General features: G+C 41.1%; 1 protein-coding gene across 1 annotated transcript in view; it reads right to left on the bottom strand.

The window, feature by feature from the left end:
• LOC143300337 (FH1/FH2 domain-containing protein 3-like) overlaps positions 1 to 14,514 on the bottom strand; it is a 120,193-nt gene that overhangs the window by 57,788 nt on the left and 47,891 nt on the right. The window contains exons 11-12 of the mRNA XM_076613938.1: positions 5,182 to 5,300; positions 2,415 to 2,473 (exon numbers count right to left, since the gene is read on the bottom strand). Of these exons, the coding sequence (XP_076470053.1) occupies positions 2,415 to 2,473; positions 5,182 to 5,300 (178 nt within the window). The remainder of the gene's footprint in view (positions 1 to 2,414; positions 2,474 to 5,181; positions 5,301 to 14,514) is intronic.

Genomic DNA, 14,514 nt, shown 5'->3' with positions numbered 1-14,514 from the left:
ATTTAATAACGAGTTTATAAATAACGGATATCTACCAAGATCACCATAAACCACTTTGTTTGGTGTTTTCACTGGCACTCCCATGAATCGCTTACATGCTAATAAATGATTTTTTTCTACATTCTCTAGTCTATTCATACCCCAAATTTCAGATCCATACAACAGAACAGGCTGTACCTTTACATCAAATATTTTGAAAAATACTGCATATGACATTTCTTTATACTTTTGAAAAGCATTCACAAGGCTCATGGTTGCCCTTTTGCCTTTCACAACAAGATGATCGGTCCCCTTTTTGGGACTTATCTTTGATGTGAATGTATACCCTAAATAACAGTATTCATTTACTACTTCTATTTCTTCATCTTCAAAAAACCACTTCTCATGCCTACCTAAAAATCCGCCTTTTCTGAACACCATTATTTTTGTCTTCTGCACATTAATTTTCAACTTCATCACCTGACAGCATGATTTAAGAATATTCAACTGATTTTGAAGTCCTATTGGAGTTGTTGATAATAAAGCAATATCATCGGCAAAAAGCAGTATGAACAGTTCCATGCTACCTGGTATCAACTGAACCCCATGTCTACCTGACACAGACATATGTTCAGCAATCTGATTGATAAATGTACAAAATAAAGTAGGGCTCATGACACATCCCTGTCGTACACCAAGTGGACAATCAAAAAATTCAGAATATTGTGAATTAACCCTGACACATGCTAACAATGAATCGTACATCGCTTTCAAAGACTTAAAGAATTTACCAGATATACCCTGTTTTCTTAAATGTTGTAACAACTTATCATGTCTTACAGAATCAAATGCTTTTCTAAAATCAACGAAAGCAACGTATAATTTCTTATTTTGACACATGCATTTCTGAACACAAGTATACAGGTTAAAAATCTGATCAACAGTTGAGTAGTTTTTTTCGGAAACCAGCTTGACAGAGAGAGAGAGAGAACTTATGAGAAAGAAGACCTTGTCAGTTGCCATTTTTATTGTCACAGCTTCAAGGACATTGACATCGACACTGTCAGCAGAGAGAATGTTGTCTGAACTCTATCTGTGTGTGTGTGTGTGTGTGTGTGTGTGTGTGTGTGTGTGTGTGTGTGTGTGTGTGCAGATAACTGTATATAGCGCGTGTTTGTGTGCGTGTCCGTGAACATACGTGCGTGAGTGTGCAAGCGTTCGTTTCTTGTGTATGTGTGTGTGTGTGTGCGCGCGCGCGCGCGCGCGCGTGTGTGTTCGTGTTCAAGATGAAACTTTTTTTTTTCTTTTTTTGCAAATGGGCAGAGCTAGAAACGGTGAAAAGAACTCTTCCTGTGCTGCGATAAATCCCTACTATTACGGAGTCGTCCCTCCCCCTCTCTCTGCGGCACTTGAAATTAGTATCTTTAAGTCCGGCTCAAGATTGGCAACATCCGGCCTTCGCTCAAGTATAAGGGGACGCGTAAAGGAAAGGTGGGGTGGTGGTGGGGGTGGTTGTGTGTGTGTGTGTGTGTGGGGGGGGGGGGGGCCTTCGGTCTTATTTCTATTTCGCTCTGTCGGCCTGACTGCCTCTACTTCTTTCATACCGTTCACTTTGTTCGTTTTGTTGTTGTTGTTTTCTTATTTTTTTCTCTATCTCTCACGTTTTTATTGTTCTCGTCCGTTCTGTTCTTTATTTTCCTTTCTGTTTTTGGCTGCCTCTATCTGTCTCATGCCTCTTTTTTTCTGTGTTTATTCTTTTCTTTTTTTTTTTTTTTTTGAACAGTTTGTTCTCTCGTTTTATTATTTCGTATTTCTCCCCCCCCCCCCCTCCGGCCCCACCCCCCTTTTTTCAGCTGTTCTGCCACGTTCTTCTTTTCTTGTTCTCTTCCGTTTCCTTCTTCTTTTCTTTCTTTTTCTGGTTGCCTCTGTCTTATTCCTTTCTTTTTTTCTGTATTCATGTTCTTTCCTTGTCTCTTCCTTTCATCAGTTTCACTCTCTTCCTCACTAGCTGCCTCGCCATGTCCGTTCTTCTGTGTGCACTTTGCTCAATTCCTTTCTGTTTCTCCTTCGTTTTTCATTCTTAGACTTCTCAAAAAAAATTCTTTTTTTTTTTCTTCTCCACCTTTTCTATTTTTTTTCTTCGGGGTTTTCATCTCTCTCTCTCTCTCTCTCTCTCTCTCTCTCTCTCTCATTCGTTCACTCTCTCTCCGATTTCTCTCTCAAAAGTAGTTAAACACACACACACACACACGCACACACACACACACACACACAGAGAGAGAGAGAGAGAGAGAAGAGATACACAACGAGAACAAATGATATCGCGGTGTTGTTCTACATTAGTTTAAAGTTAAAGAAGTGGGTTTTCAGGGAAGACTTGGATGAACTGAAAAGAAAGAACCTTCTCTATGCAAGGAACAAAGTGAACTACTCACCAATTATGGCATGTACCCGGACGGTAAGTTGTGTTCTCAGTATCAGGGAATTCTTTCGTCTGAAAACAAACATGAAAACCATAAGCAGGTTTGAGAACTGTGCTACAGAAAAGAAAGGGATAAATAAATAAATGAATAAATAAATAAATAAATGAAGTTAAATTGCATTCTAGGCATGTTCATGTATCAGTTTCCATACATGTTTTTGTTTTTTTTTATCATGTTTGAAATAACGACAACACTACTACTACTGCCCTACACTGGAAGATGTTCCTTTCACTCTACCACACAGTCTCTCTTTTTGTCTCTCTCTTTGTCTGTCTGTCTCTCTGTCTTTCGCTCATTCTCTCAACCTCTCTCCCTCACTCTTTCACCACTCCCTCCTCCCTCCCCTCCCTCTCTCAATCTCGTGAAATTTCCACGTACCCTAACACATGACTTCCTGTTTCAGAAATCGGTAAACTAATGCTGACACGCAGCTACCTTAACTTCCGTCAGGCTTTTCTCACCACGTTCCCGTCAGTCAAACAGAGCACACACACACACACACACACACACACAGAGGGAGGGAGAGAGAGAGAGACAGGCACATACACACAAAAATCTATAAATCTCTCTATCTCTCTATATATACATGCATATATACAACACCATATGCGCGTGTGCACAGTTGATAAAAAAAAAAGAGAAAAAAAAGATGGTGGCAACGGAGAGAGAAACGTGGCGGTGTTAAAACCGGTCCATCAAAATTCAAGGAGCAAAGCCATGGCGTTCCTGGTAATAAGACACACTTGATGGGACGTGTGTCACTCACCGCTGTCATCGCCTCGCTTCAAAACGACAACTCTGGAGCAGCACAGCTGTTTTGATAAATTACCCCCCCCCCCCCCTTCCCCCTCCGGTGTGATTTATCCCCTCTTTCCGGGCTATTCAGTACTTGAACCACTTACTTCTGACCTGCCAGTGAAAGGTGGGACGGAAGTTAGCATGCAGCTCAGGCCTTGCTTAATGTACTGTTAGCACATAGCAATCTTCCTGCTTCATTCCGCAATTTGAACTGTCGACGAATTTGTTGGGGTTTTTTGTTGTTGTTGTTTTTTTTGTTTTTTTTTTTTTTGGTGTTTGGGGTTGTTTTTGTTTGTTTGTTTTTGTTTGTTTGTTTTGTTTTTTGTTGTTTTTTTGTTGGGGGGGGGGGGGTTGCTTATCTTGAGCACATCTTTAAATACTCCACGGGAATAAGAAGGATTTTTTGTCCCTGACAAATTCTGTAGAAAAAAATTTCGCTTTGATAGGAAAACAAGTACATTTCCATGCAGAAAAAAGTTGAACTGCACTGCAGCAACGCAGTCTCCCTGCGGAGAGCAGACGAATTTCACAGAGAAATATGTGAAAATTGCTACACAATACAATACATACAATATAATAACATGAAAATAAATAGGTGAATAAACACGTCCTTTGAACTGGCATTAACTTAAACAAATGAACTAAGTAACTAAGAATCAACTGACTGACTGACCAGTTGACCAACTAACAAATGATCAACAGACAAGAAAAATATGTGTGAAGCAACAATATGCAGCCTGGCAGAGCAAACTGATAACAGTATATACACATCATCTATTGTGATAAACTGTATAGTGATGCGCTGCACGAAACTGTAGTGAAGAACACAAAATGCATTGTATCAAACAGAAACGTGCTGATTCTTTGTACTTGTTCCATCACTTTACTTCACGTAGCTAGATTACACAAGACATTTCACCATACTGCTAGATTACACTAGACATTTCACCATACTGCTAGATTACACTAGACATTTCACCATACTGCTAGATTACACTAGACATTTCACCAGACATTTCACCATACTACTAGATTACACAAGACATTTCACCATACTGCTAGATTACACAAGACATTTCACCATACTGCTAGATTACACTAGACATTTCACCAGACATTTCACCATACTGCTAGATTACACTAGACATTTCACCATACTGCTAAATTACACAAGACATTTCACTATATTACGTTGGATGACATTTTACCACAATGCTAAATTACACTGGACGGCATTTTACCATATTGCTAGACAGCCTTTTACCATATTGCTAAATTACACTGGACGACACTTGACTACACACAGCTACTCTGCGCTGTGTTACTTCACTGCACAGCACTGTTAAATTGCTACACTACACTGCACTGCATTGCACTGCAATACACAAAACTGCACTGCAATGCACTACACTACACTGCACTACACTACACTTTATTACCAGCTCTTTTGTATTGTATTCTATTGTATTGTAATGAAATATTTTCTGTCACAATAGATTGCTCTGGTGAATTTCGGGCTACTATCCCCGGGGAGAGCGCGTCGCAAGTGTATTTCACCCATATTTTTTCTTTTCTTTTTCTGTCTTTTTTTCTTTTCTTTTTACAAAGTGGATTTTTCAACAAAATAATGCCATAGACAACCTTTTTTGCCGTTGGTTCTTTTATGTTCTCTAAGTGCATGCTGCACACGGGGCCTTGGTTTATTGCCTCACCCGAATAATCACCACCCAGAAGATCACGACTCAATGTGAAGTCGAGTTGGGGCACGGTGTGGGGGAGGGAGTACAAATGCCGGTCCAAACCACAGAAACTTCAACACCAGCTTCCACGCCGGGAGCTACAGGACAAGGCCTCCGCTCCCTCCCTTACCACTTCCCCTGCCACAAGTGCTGCCACTCACAGCTCAGGCCACAATACTCACTGGTCGTTTTCCAGGTCCTCAGTCTGCTCGTCAAGGGAGGCTTCCAGGTCCAGGTAGGCCCCGAACTCTGCATGGGACCCGCTGTGGTAGCGGTAGATCTGCAGGGCGCAGTCCTCCAACTGTGGGACACAGGTGTTGGTGTTACAGTTATTATCACTATTATCATTATTCTTTTTATTATATTGTTATAATAATAATAGTTATTATTATTATTATCATTATTATCAGCATACACGCCTAATCTTGAAAATAAGCCCTAGGCGTTTACAAATTGAAAGAAGAAAAAAGAAAACACACACACACACACACACACACACACACACACACACACACACACAAACTACAACAAAAACAGGAACAAAAACAACAAAAAGTACGTAAATACCCGAGGAAAAATTGAACACAAGATACAAAACATAATCAAATTATTTACCCCCCCCCTCTCTCTCTCTCTCTCTCTCTCACAAGCACGCGCGCACGCACACACAGACGTTATAATACACAATAGTAAATAGTACACAATCAAAAATACAACATTCACATTCTGAAACTCCCAAACTCACCACTCATTGATAGTCATTCGAGTTCATACTGGAAAGGGATAAGCTGTTGAGAATTATTCAGGAGGGAAAAAGGTGGGTCTTCTGTATTGGTGTTACAGTTCTGACATATGTATTGGTTTTACAGTTCTGACATTTGTATTGGTGTTACAGTTCTGACAGATGTATTGGTGTTACAGTTCTGACATTTGTATCGGTGTTACATTTCTGACATTTGTACTGGTGTTATAATGTTCTGACATCTGTATTGGTGTTACAGTTCTGACATTTGTATCGGTGTTACATTTCTGACATTTGTATCGGTGTTACAATTTCTGACATCTGTACTGGTGTTACAATTTTCTGACATCTGTACTGGTGTTACAGTTCTGACATCTGTATTGGTGTATCAGTTCTGACATTTGTATCGGTGTTACAGTTCTGACATCTGTACTGGTGTTACAGTTCTGACATCTGTATTGGTGTTACAGTTCTGACATCTGTATTGGTGTTACGGTTCTGACATTTGTATCGGTGTATCAGTTCTGACATTTGTATTGGTGTTACAGTTCTGACATTTGTATTGGTGTTACAGTTCTGACATTTGTATTGGTGTTACAGTTCTGACATCTGTATTGGTGTTACAGTTCTGACATCTGTATTGGTGTTACAGTTCTGACATTTGTACTGGTGTTACAGTTCTGACATCTGTACTGGTGTTACAGTTCTGACATCTGTATTGGTGTTACAGTTCTGACATCTGTATTGGTGTTACAGTTCTGACATCTGTATTGGTGTTACGGTTCTGACATCTGTATTGGTGTTACGGTTCTGACATCTGTACTGGTGTTACAGTTCTGACATCTGTATTGGTGTATCAGTTCCGATATCTGTATTGGTGTTGCAATTCTGTAGTTTGTATTGGTGTTACAGTTTTGTTATCTGTATTGGTGTTACAGGCCTGTCATCTGTATTGGTGTTACAGGCCTGTCATCTGTATTGGTGTTACAGGCCTGTCATCTGTATTGGTGTTACAGTTATGTCATCTGTACTGGTGTTACAGTTCTGACATCTGTATTGGTGTTACAGGCCTGTCATCTGTATTGGTGTTACAGGCCTGTCATCTGTATTGGTGTTACAGGCCTGTCATCTGTATTGGTGTTACAGTTCTGACATTTGTATTGGTGTTACAGTTATGTCATCTGTATTGGTGTTACAGGCCTGTCATCTGTATTGGTGTTACAGGCCTGTCATCTGTATTGGTGTTACAGGCCTGTCATCTGTATTGGTGTTACAGGCCTGTCATCTGTATCAATTCTGTCAGAGAAAGGGGGGGAGAGAAGAGAGGGCGACAGACAGACAAAAAGAAAAAGGACAGAGGCAGACAAAACAGAAATAACATTCCAGTAAGAAGGGCTGAGGGGGACCGGAGATAGTTTAAAAAATGAGAAAGAGAGAAATAGGGAGGGCAGGAAGAACAGAAGAAAGAAAGCAATGACTGATGCAGGCAGTGAGAGCTAGACAGAGAGAGAGGCAGACAGACAGATAAAGACAGAGTGAAGGGTAAACAGACAGACAGATAAACAGAAAGAGAAAGACAGAGGAAGAGAAGGCGAAGACACGAAATGAGTAAAAGGTATGAGGGGGGGTAGGTGGGCAAGACGGTATTAAAAGCAACAACAACAACAAACAAAAAACAACAAAGAACACAAACACTCCCGGTCACAATCCAATGTCTCTGCCCCTGAGGCTTGCCTTCAATACATAACGGACCCCCCCCCCCCCCCCCCCCCCCCCCACACACACACACACCACCACCACCATTATATGCAACAAATCAACGAGCGTACTAGACAGCACCTAGCCCATTCTACTCGAAGCTAGGTTAGGTGAAAGATTTAAAGGTCACATAGCCATGACAGCCATCAAGGCAGTGATAACCGTGTCTGGGCTCGGCATGGGAAGGCGAGGCCCAGTCCTCTCCCTCGGTTGTGACCTTAGGTAGGCCTCCGGCTAAATCTAAGACGCTAACAACTACGTCCAGTGACAACTGAATTAGCCACTGTGATGTTTTCCTAAGATTTGTATCTCAAAGTAACAATAGCAGTCCTGTCCTGGCCGAAAGTTACTTTCCAAAAAGAACGTGCACTGCGGTCCACTGTCTTAATGGTCGCTGCCTGTCCAAACTGAACTAAGAGGATTCAATGGATGTCTACGGAATATATCTATTCTCTGCACGTACATCCAGATATCAAGTGCTTTTGTTTCACTGACGTTACAGTCCAGTATATCAGTGTAGACCCTTGCTCACATGAAAGTGTGTCATCCATTGTCAATGGAAACGTCGATATTTCAGACTTTTTATATTCAACATCCGTTATTTCTTTCAAAAAGAGCACTAAGGTTGTAGGTTTTTTGTTTTTTGTTTTGTTTTTTCAATTGTTCTACGAATATGAATATTAATGTTAATCTCTGATTCCATCTACCGTCTATCCTGCTTCCCCAAACTGACCATCCCTCTGCCTTTTCTATGTATTATTAGTTTGCCATCTAATAATGACATTCAACTGCGAAAATAAATACTGAACTTTAAGATACGTACAATCACCAGTATGTGTGATGAATATATTAATTAACCAATGCACGCATAATGAAATGTTATTTTCTTTCGACATTTTACCCGGGTCTGCTGATAGTTACAGGTAAAAGGTTGAGACCGTATCCAATTTAAAGAAGAACATGAGGTCATTAATATTTATGGTTACAGAGAGAGAGAGAGAGAGAGAGAGAGAGAGACAGACAGACAGACAGACAGACAGACAGACAGACAGACAGAGACAAACAAAGAGAGACAGACAGACAGAGAGAGAGAGAAAGAGAGACAGCGAAATGCGGGAGAGGTGAGAGAGATTGAGAGAGAAAGAGATGAGAGAGAGAGAGAGAGAGAGAGAGAGAGAGAGAGAAAGAGAGAAGAGGGGGGCGGGGGCGAGAGGGAAGGAGAAAGGGGAGAGGGGGCTGAAGAAAAGTTTAGACCGTATACCCAATATCACTGATGAAGAATAGGCAGGTGCAGGGGCAGGAGAGATAGAAAGACAGACAGTTAGATAAACAGAGACAGAGACAGAAAGACAGACAGTTAGATAAACAGAGACAGAGACAAATATTAGTGAAAAACTGTCCAACATCTTCACCATTCCACAAACTATCCAACATCATCACCGTCTTGGTTTATCCACCCCACCCCACCCTTTTTCTGCATCACAATTAATCATGACTTTCCATAATCATGTTCAGTAATACAGTGGCTCGTTGCTCTTGTTGTTCTTGTCCTGACCTAAAGCGCATAATTCTGTTGCACCGTGAAGTCAACTGAATCTGTGCCAGATGAAAATAACAAGATGTCAAACGTAACATTACGCTGATCAGGTGTTCAACAGCTGTGTCCCTTCGTACTGCTAATTGCACCAGTGCTGTGCTATTCACTGTGGACATGAGACGCGATGACTATCATTATCGTGCCTGCAGGTATCTTGCCTTTAAGCTGCAGCCAAGACTGTCTTCACACACTAACCAATGATAGAGTTCACTCAGGACTAGTGTCATTTTGCGGTTGCCTGGTCTGATTTGAATACAGATTTTCTGCTTTTATTTTTTGAGTCAGGGGTTGCAAAACTTTTGTAGATTATGAAGATACTTTCGCGACTTCACCCCCCGCAACATACTACTACTACTACTACCACCACTAACAAAGGCACTCCATATATTGTTGTAACAATAGTAGTCGTATGCATACATGTATATGATACATGCATGCATACATGTGATATGATGTAATGGAACTGGTGCGCGCGCGCGCGTGTGCGTGTGTGTGTGTGTGTGAGAGATGTGTGCTGGGAACAAGCAAGCACTCGCCGTAAACGCTGAAATCTTTCAACAGGAAATGACGATTTTTTATCCTCCCCATGAAACTCTCCTTATGATCTTCCCATTGACCCACTTCCTACCGCCCCATTTCCGCATCGTCTACACTCCTCCCACCCCATCCACGCCCCCTTCTTCCTCCCCAACCGCCAACACGTCTTAAAATAACTGCTTGATAAAATCCAAGAACAAAATAAAAAGGAGTGCAGGTCTCATGATTGACACATACAATGTAAAACACCTTGGTGGTAAAGATGGCCTGGGTGGAGTTGATGGTTCCCTTTGGGTGAGATGTAGGTTTGTGGAGGGAGGGGTCTCGCGGGTGGGGTGGGGGGTGCGTTGGAATATATATTCCATCAACTATAATCCCGAAACAGTACGCTATACCAAGGGAAATCATTAATACGAAAAAGCAAAGAAAAAACACCGGACATTGCTTTTACAAGTTCAAAAATCACATAGGAAGATGCGCAAATCGATCTGATAAAACTGCCCGATGTGTGTGTGCAAAATCATGTCGCACGCACGCGCGTGTACACGCGACGCATGTTACGCGAGCGTTTTTCAGTCGGTGTGTAGACGTACTGACGCGTGCGCGTGTGAGTGACATGAATCTACGTCAGTCTGTGTCGTGTAACAATAAACGGTTTTCGGGGGGTTATACACAGCTCCTTCCAACCTGTGTTTTATGGGCTTATAACGGCTCTCATGCTAAACCAGAAGGCGGTGGAAGAGAGCTGAATGGTTCCTAACTCGTCAGCCACGGCTCATTAACGTACATGTGGTGGAGGGGAAGAATAAACCCCACCATGACCTGTGTGTCTCTCCCCCACTCTCTGTCTACTTGACCGAGAACGTCGTTTATGAGATTTTGGGAATGGTGCGTGTGTGAGCGCACAAGCGCGCGCGCGCGTGTGTATGTGTTTGTGTCTGTGTGAGTGTTCATGTGTCTTTGTCTCTGTTCATGTGTGTGTGTTCATGTGTGTGTGCCCTAAAAGAAAGAAGGATTCATAATCCCAATCCATTCCAACTGAAGACAGAAAGACTGCTCAATCCCAGTCCACTCACCCGAAAGAAAGAAAAGACCTGTTATCTCAGTCAACTTCCTCCTAAAGAAAGACTGTACAAACTCAATCCACTCACCCTAAAAAAAGAAAAGACCTGTTATCTCAGTCAACTTCCTCCTAAAGAAAGACTGTACAAACTCAATCCACTCACCCTAAAAAAAGAAAAGACCTGTTATCTCAGTCAACTTCCTCCTAAAGAAAGACTGTACAAACTCAATCCACTCATCCGAAAGAAAGAAAAGACCTGTTATCTCAGTCAACTTCCTGCTAAAGAAAGACTGTACAAACTCAATCCACTCACCCGAAAGAAAGAAAAGACCTGTTATCTCAGTCAACTTCCTGCTAAAGAAAGACTGTACAAACTCAATCCACTCACCCGAAAGAAAGAAAAGACCTGTTATCTCAGTCAACTTCCTGCTAAAGAAAGACTGTACAAACTCAATCCACTCACACTAAAGAAAGAAAAGACCTGTTATCCCAATCAACTTCCTGCTAAAGAAAGACTGTACAAACTCAATCCACTCACCCTAAAAAAAGAAAAGACCTGTTATCCCAATCAACTTCCTGCTAAAGAAAGACTGTACAAACTCAATCCACTCACCCTAAAAAAAGAAAAGACCTGTTATCCCAATCAACTTCCTGCTAAAGAAAGACTGTACAAACTCAATCCACTCACCCTAAAAAAAGAAAAGACCTGTTATCCCAATCAACTTCCTGCTAAAGAAAGACTGTACAAACTCAATCCACTCACCCTAAAAAAAGAAAAGACCTGTTATCCCAATCAACTTCCTGCTAAAGAAAGACTGTACAAACTCAATCCACTCACCCTAAAAAAAGAAAAGACCTGTTATCCCAATCAACTTCTCCTAAAGAAAGACTGTACAAACTCAATCCACTCACCCTAAAAAAAGAAAAGACCTGTTATCCCAATCAACTTCCTCCTAAAGAAAGACTGTACAAACTCAATCCACTCACACTAAAAAAAGAAAAGACCTGTTATCCCAATCAACTTCCTGCTAAAGAAAGACTGTACAAACTCAATCCACTCACCCTAAAAAAAGAAAAGACCTGTTATCTCAATCAACTTCCTGCTAAAGAAAGACTGTACAAACTCAATCCACTCACCCTAAAAAAAGAAAAGACCTGTTATCCCAATCAACTTCCTGCTAAAGAAAGACTGTACAAACTCAATCCACTCACCCTAAAAAAAGAAAAGACCTGTTATCCCAATCAACTTCCTGCTAAAGAAAGACTGTACAAACTCAATCCACTCACACTAAAAAAAGAAAAGACCTGTTATCCCAATCAACTTCCTGCTAAAGAAAGACTGTACAAACTCAATCCACTCACCCTAAAAAAAGAAAAGACCTGTTATCCCAATCAACTTCCTCCTAAAGAAAGACTGTACAAACTCAATCCACTCACCCTAAAAAAAGAAAAGACCTGTTATCTCAATCAACTTCCTGCTAAAGAAAGACTGTACAAACTCAATCCACTCACCCTAAAAAAAGAAAAGACCTGTTATCCCAATCAACTTCCTCCTAAAGAAAGACTGTACAAACTCAATCCACTCACCCTAAAAAAAGAAAAGACCTGTTATCCCAATCAACTTCCTGCTAAAGAAAGACTGTACAAACTCAATCCACTCACCCTAAAAAAAGAAAAGACCTGTTATCCCAATCAACTTCCTGCTAAAGAAAGACTGTACAAACTCAATCCACTCACACTAAAGAAAGAAAAGACCTGTTATCTCAGTCAACTTCCTGCTAAAGAAAGACTGTACAAACTCAATCCACTCACCCTAAAAAAAGAAAAGACCTGTTATCCCAATCAACTTCCTGCTAAAGAAAGACTGTACAAACTCAATCCACTCACCCTAAAAAAAGAAAAGACCTGTTATCCCAATCAACTTCCTGCTAAAGAAAGACTGTACAAACTCAATCCACTCACACTAAAGAAAGAAAAGACCTGTTATCCCAATCAACTTCCTGCTAAAGAAAGACTGTACAAACTCAATCCACTCACCCGAAAGAAAGAAAAGACCTGTTATCCCAATCAACTTCCTGCTAAAGAAAGACTGTACAAACTCAATCCACTCACCCTAAAAAAAGAAAAGACCTGTTATCCCAATCAACTTCCTGCTAAAGAAAGACTGTACAAACTCAATCCACTCACCCGAAAGAAAGAAAAGACCTGTTATCCCAATCAACTTCCTGCTAAAGAAAGACTGTACAAACTCAATCCACTCACCCTAAAAAAAGAAAAGACCTGTTATCCCAATCAACTTCCTGCTAAAGAAAGACTGTACAAACTCAATCCACTCACCCTAAAAAAAGAAAAGACCTGTTATCCCAATCAACTTCCTGCTAAAGAAAGACTGTACAAACTCAATCCACTCACCCTAAAAAAAGAAAAGACCTGTTATCCCAATCAACTTCCTGCCTAAAGAAAGACTGTACAAACTCAATCCACTCACCCTAAAAAAAGAAAAGACCTGTTATCCCAATCAACTTCCTGCTAAAGAAAGACTGTACAAACTCAATCCACTCACCCTAAAAAAAGAAAAGACCTGTTATCTCAGTCAACTTCCTCCTAAAGAAAGACTGTACAAACTCAATCCACTCACCCTAAAAAAAGAAAAGACCTGTTATCTCAGTCAACTTCCTCCTAAAGAAAGACTGTACAAACTCAATCCACTCACACTAAAAAAAGAAAAGACCTGTTATCCCAATCAACTTTCTCCTAAAGAAAGACTGTACAAACTCAATCCACTCACCCTAAAGAAAGAAAAGACCTGTTATCCCAATCAACTTCCTGCTAAAGAAAGACTGTACAAACTCAATCCACTCACCCTAAAAAAAGAAAAGACCTGTTATCCCAATCAACTTCCTGCTAAAGAAAGACTGTACAAACTCAATCCACTCACCCTAAAAAAAGAAAAGACCTGTTATCCCAATCAACTTCCTGCTAAAGAAAGACTGTACAAACTCAATCCACTCACACTAAAGAAACGGACTGCATAATTCCATTCCATGTTCCCTGAAAAAAATACTTCACAATCCCAATTCCCTTAGCCCAAGTGGAGTTCCAAGCTGCATTATCCTACAGAAAGACGGCATAATCCCAATCTATTCCCCATGAGGAAAGACAATCCCAACCCACTCACCCTAAGGGGAGCTTTAAGCAGACGATGAATAGCGGCCAGCTGACTGGCCAACGGTTCTCCATGCAGAAAGGTGAAGGTGGGGGGTCGTGTGGGCTCGGGGTATTGGATCAGGGCGTAAAACGGGTCTCTGTCGTCCAGGTACTGAACACGGTAGTTCGGCGACACGGCAGCCATACTGACAGGACTGTTACCGAGAATTGTGTGTGTGTCGTCTTCTCTGCAAACATTCATGTCTGGTGTCCGGGTGTTGGTTTTGAACGTCGCCGAAGAAGTAGTGGTAGTAGTAGCTTGGAACATAGTGTGGATGGATCGTTCGTCTCTTCTTTCAGCGATGAAGAAGTCACCATGTTTAACTGGAGTTCTGCTGGTTGGAAGTTTGGTTAGTTCTTTCTTCTACTTCAGAGCAGTTCTCTTGTCACCGAGATATGAAACACGACAGTCTATGTCGCTATTTCTTATGCTTACAAGATGGAAACACTCACACGGAGATAAGAACATCATCTATGTTTGGTTTACGTCCACATAATTATCATTAACTTGCATAATACGGCCGGAGAGATGTCTCCTCCCGTTGGTTCCCTTCTCCCTTCAGAGTTGACCTTGGCGGCCAGAACCCGTGCACAAATGTTATCATGTTAAA

Source organism: Babylonia areolata, chromosome 26, assembly GCF_041734735.1.
Source record: "Babylonia areolata isolate BAREFJ2019XMU chromosome 26, ASM4173473v1, whole genome shotgun sequence".
In the NCBI taxonomy this organism is placed as follows: domain Eukaryota; kingdom Metazoa; phylum Mollusca; class Gastropoda; order Neogastropoda; family Buccinidae; genus Babylonia; species Babylonia areolata.
This window is presented reverse-complemented; position numbering and strand designations above follow the sequence as displayed.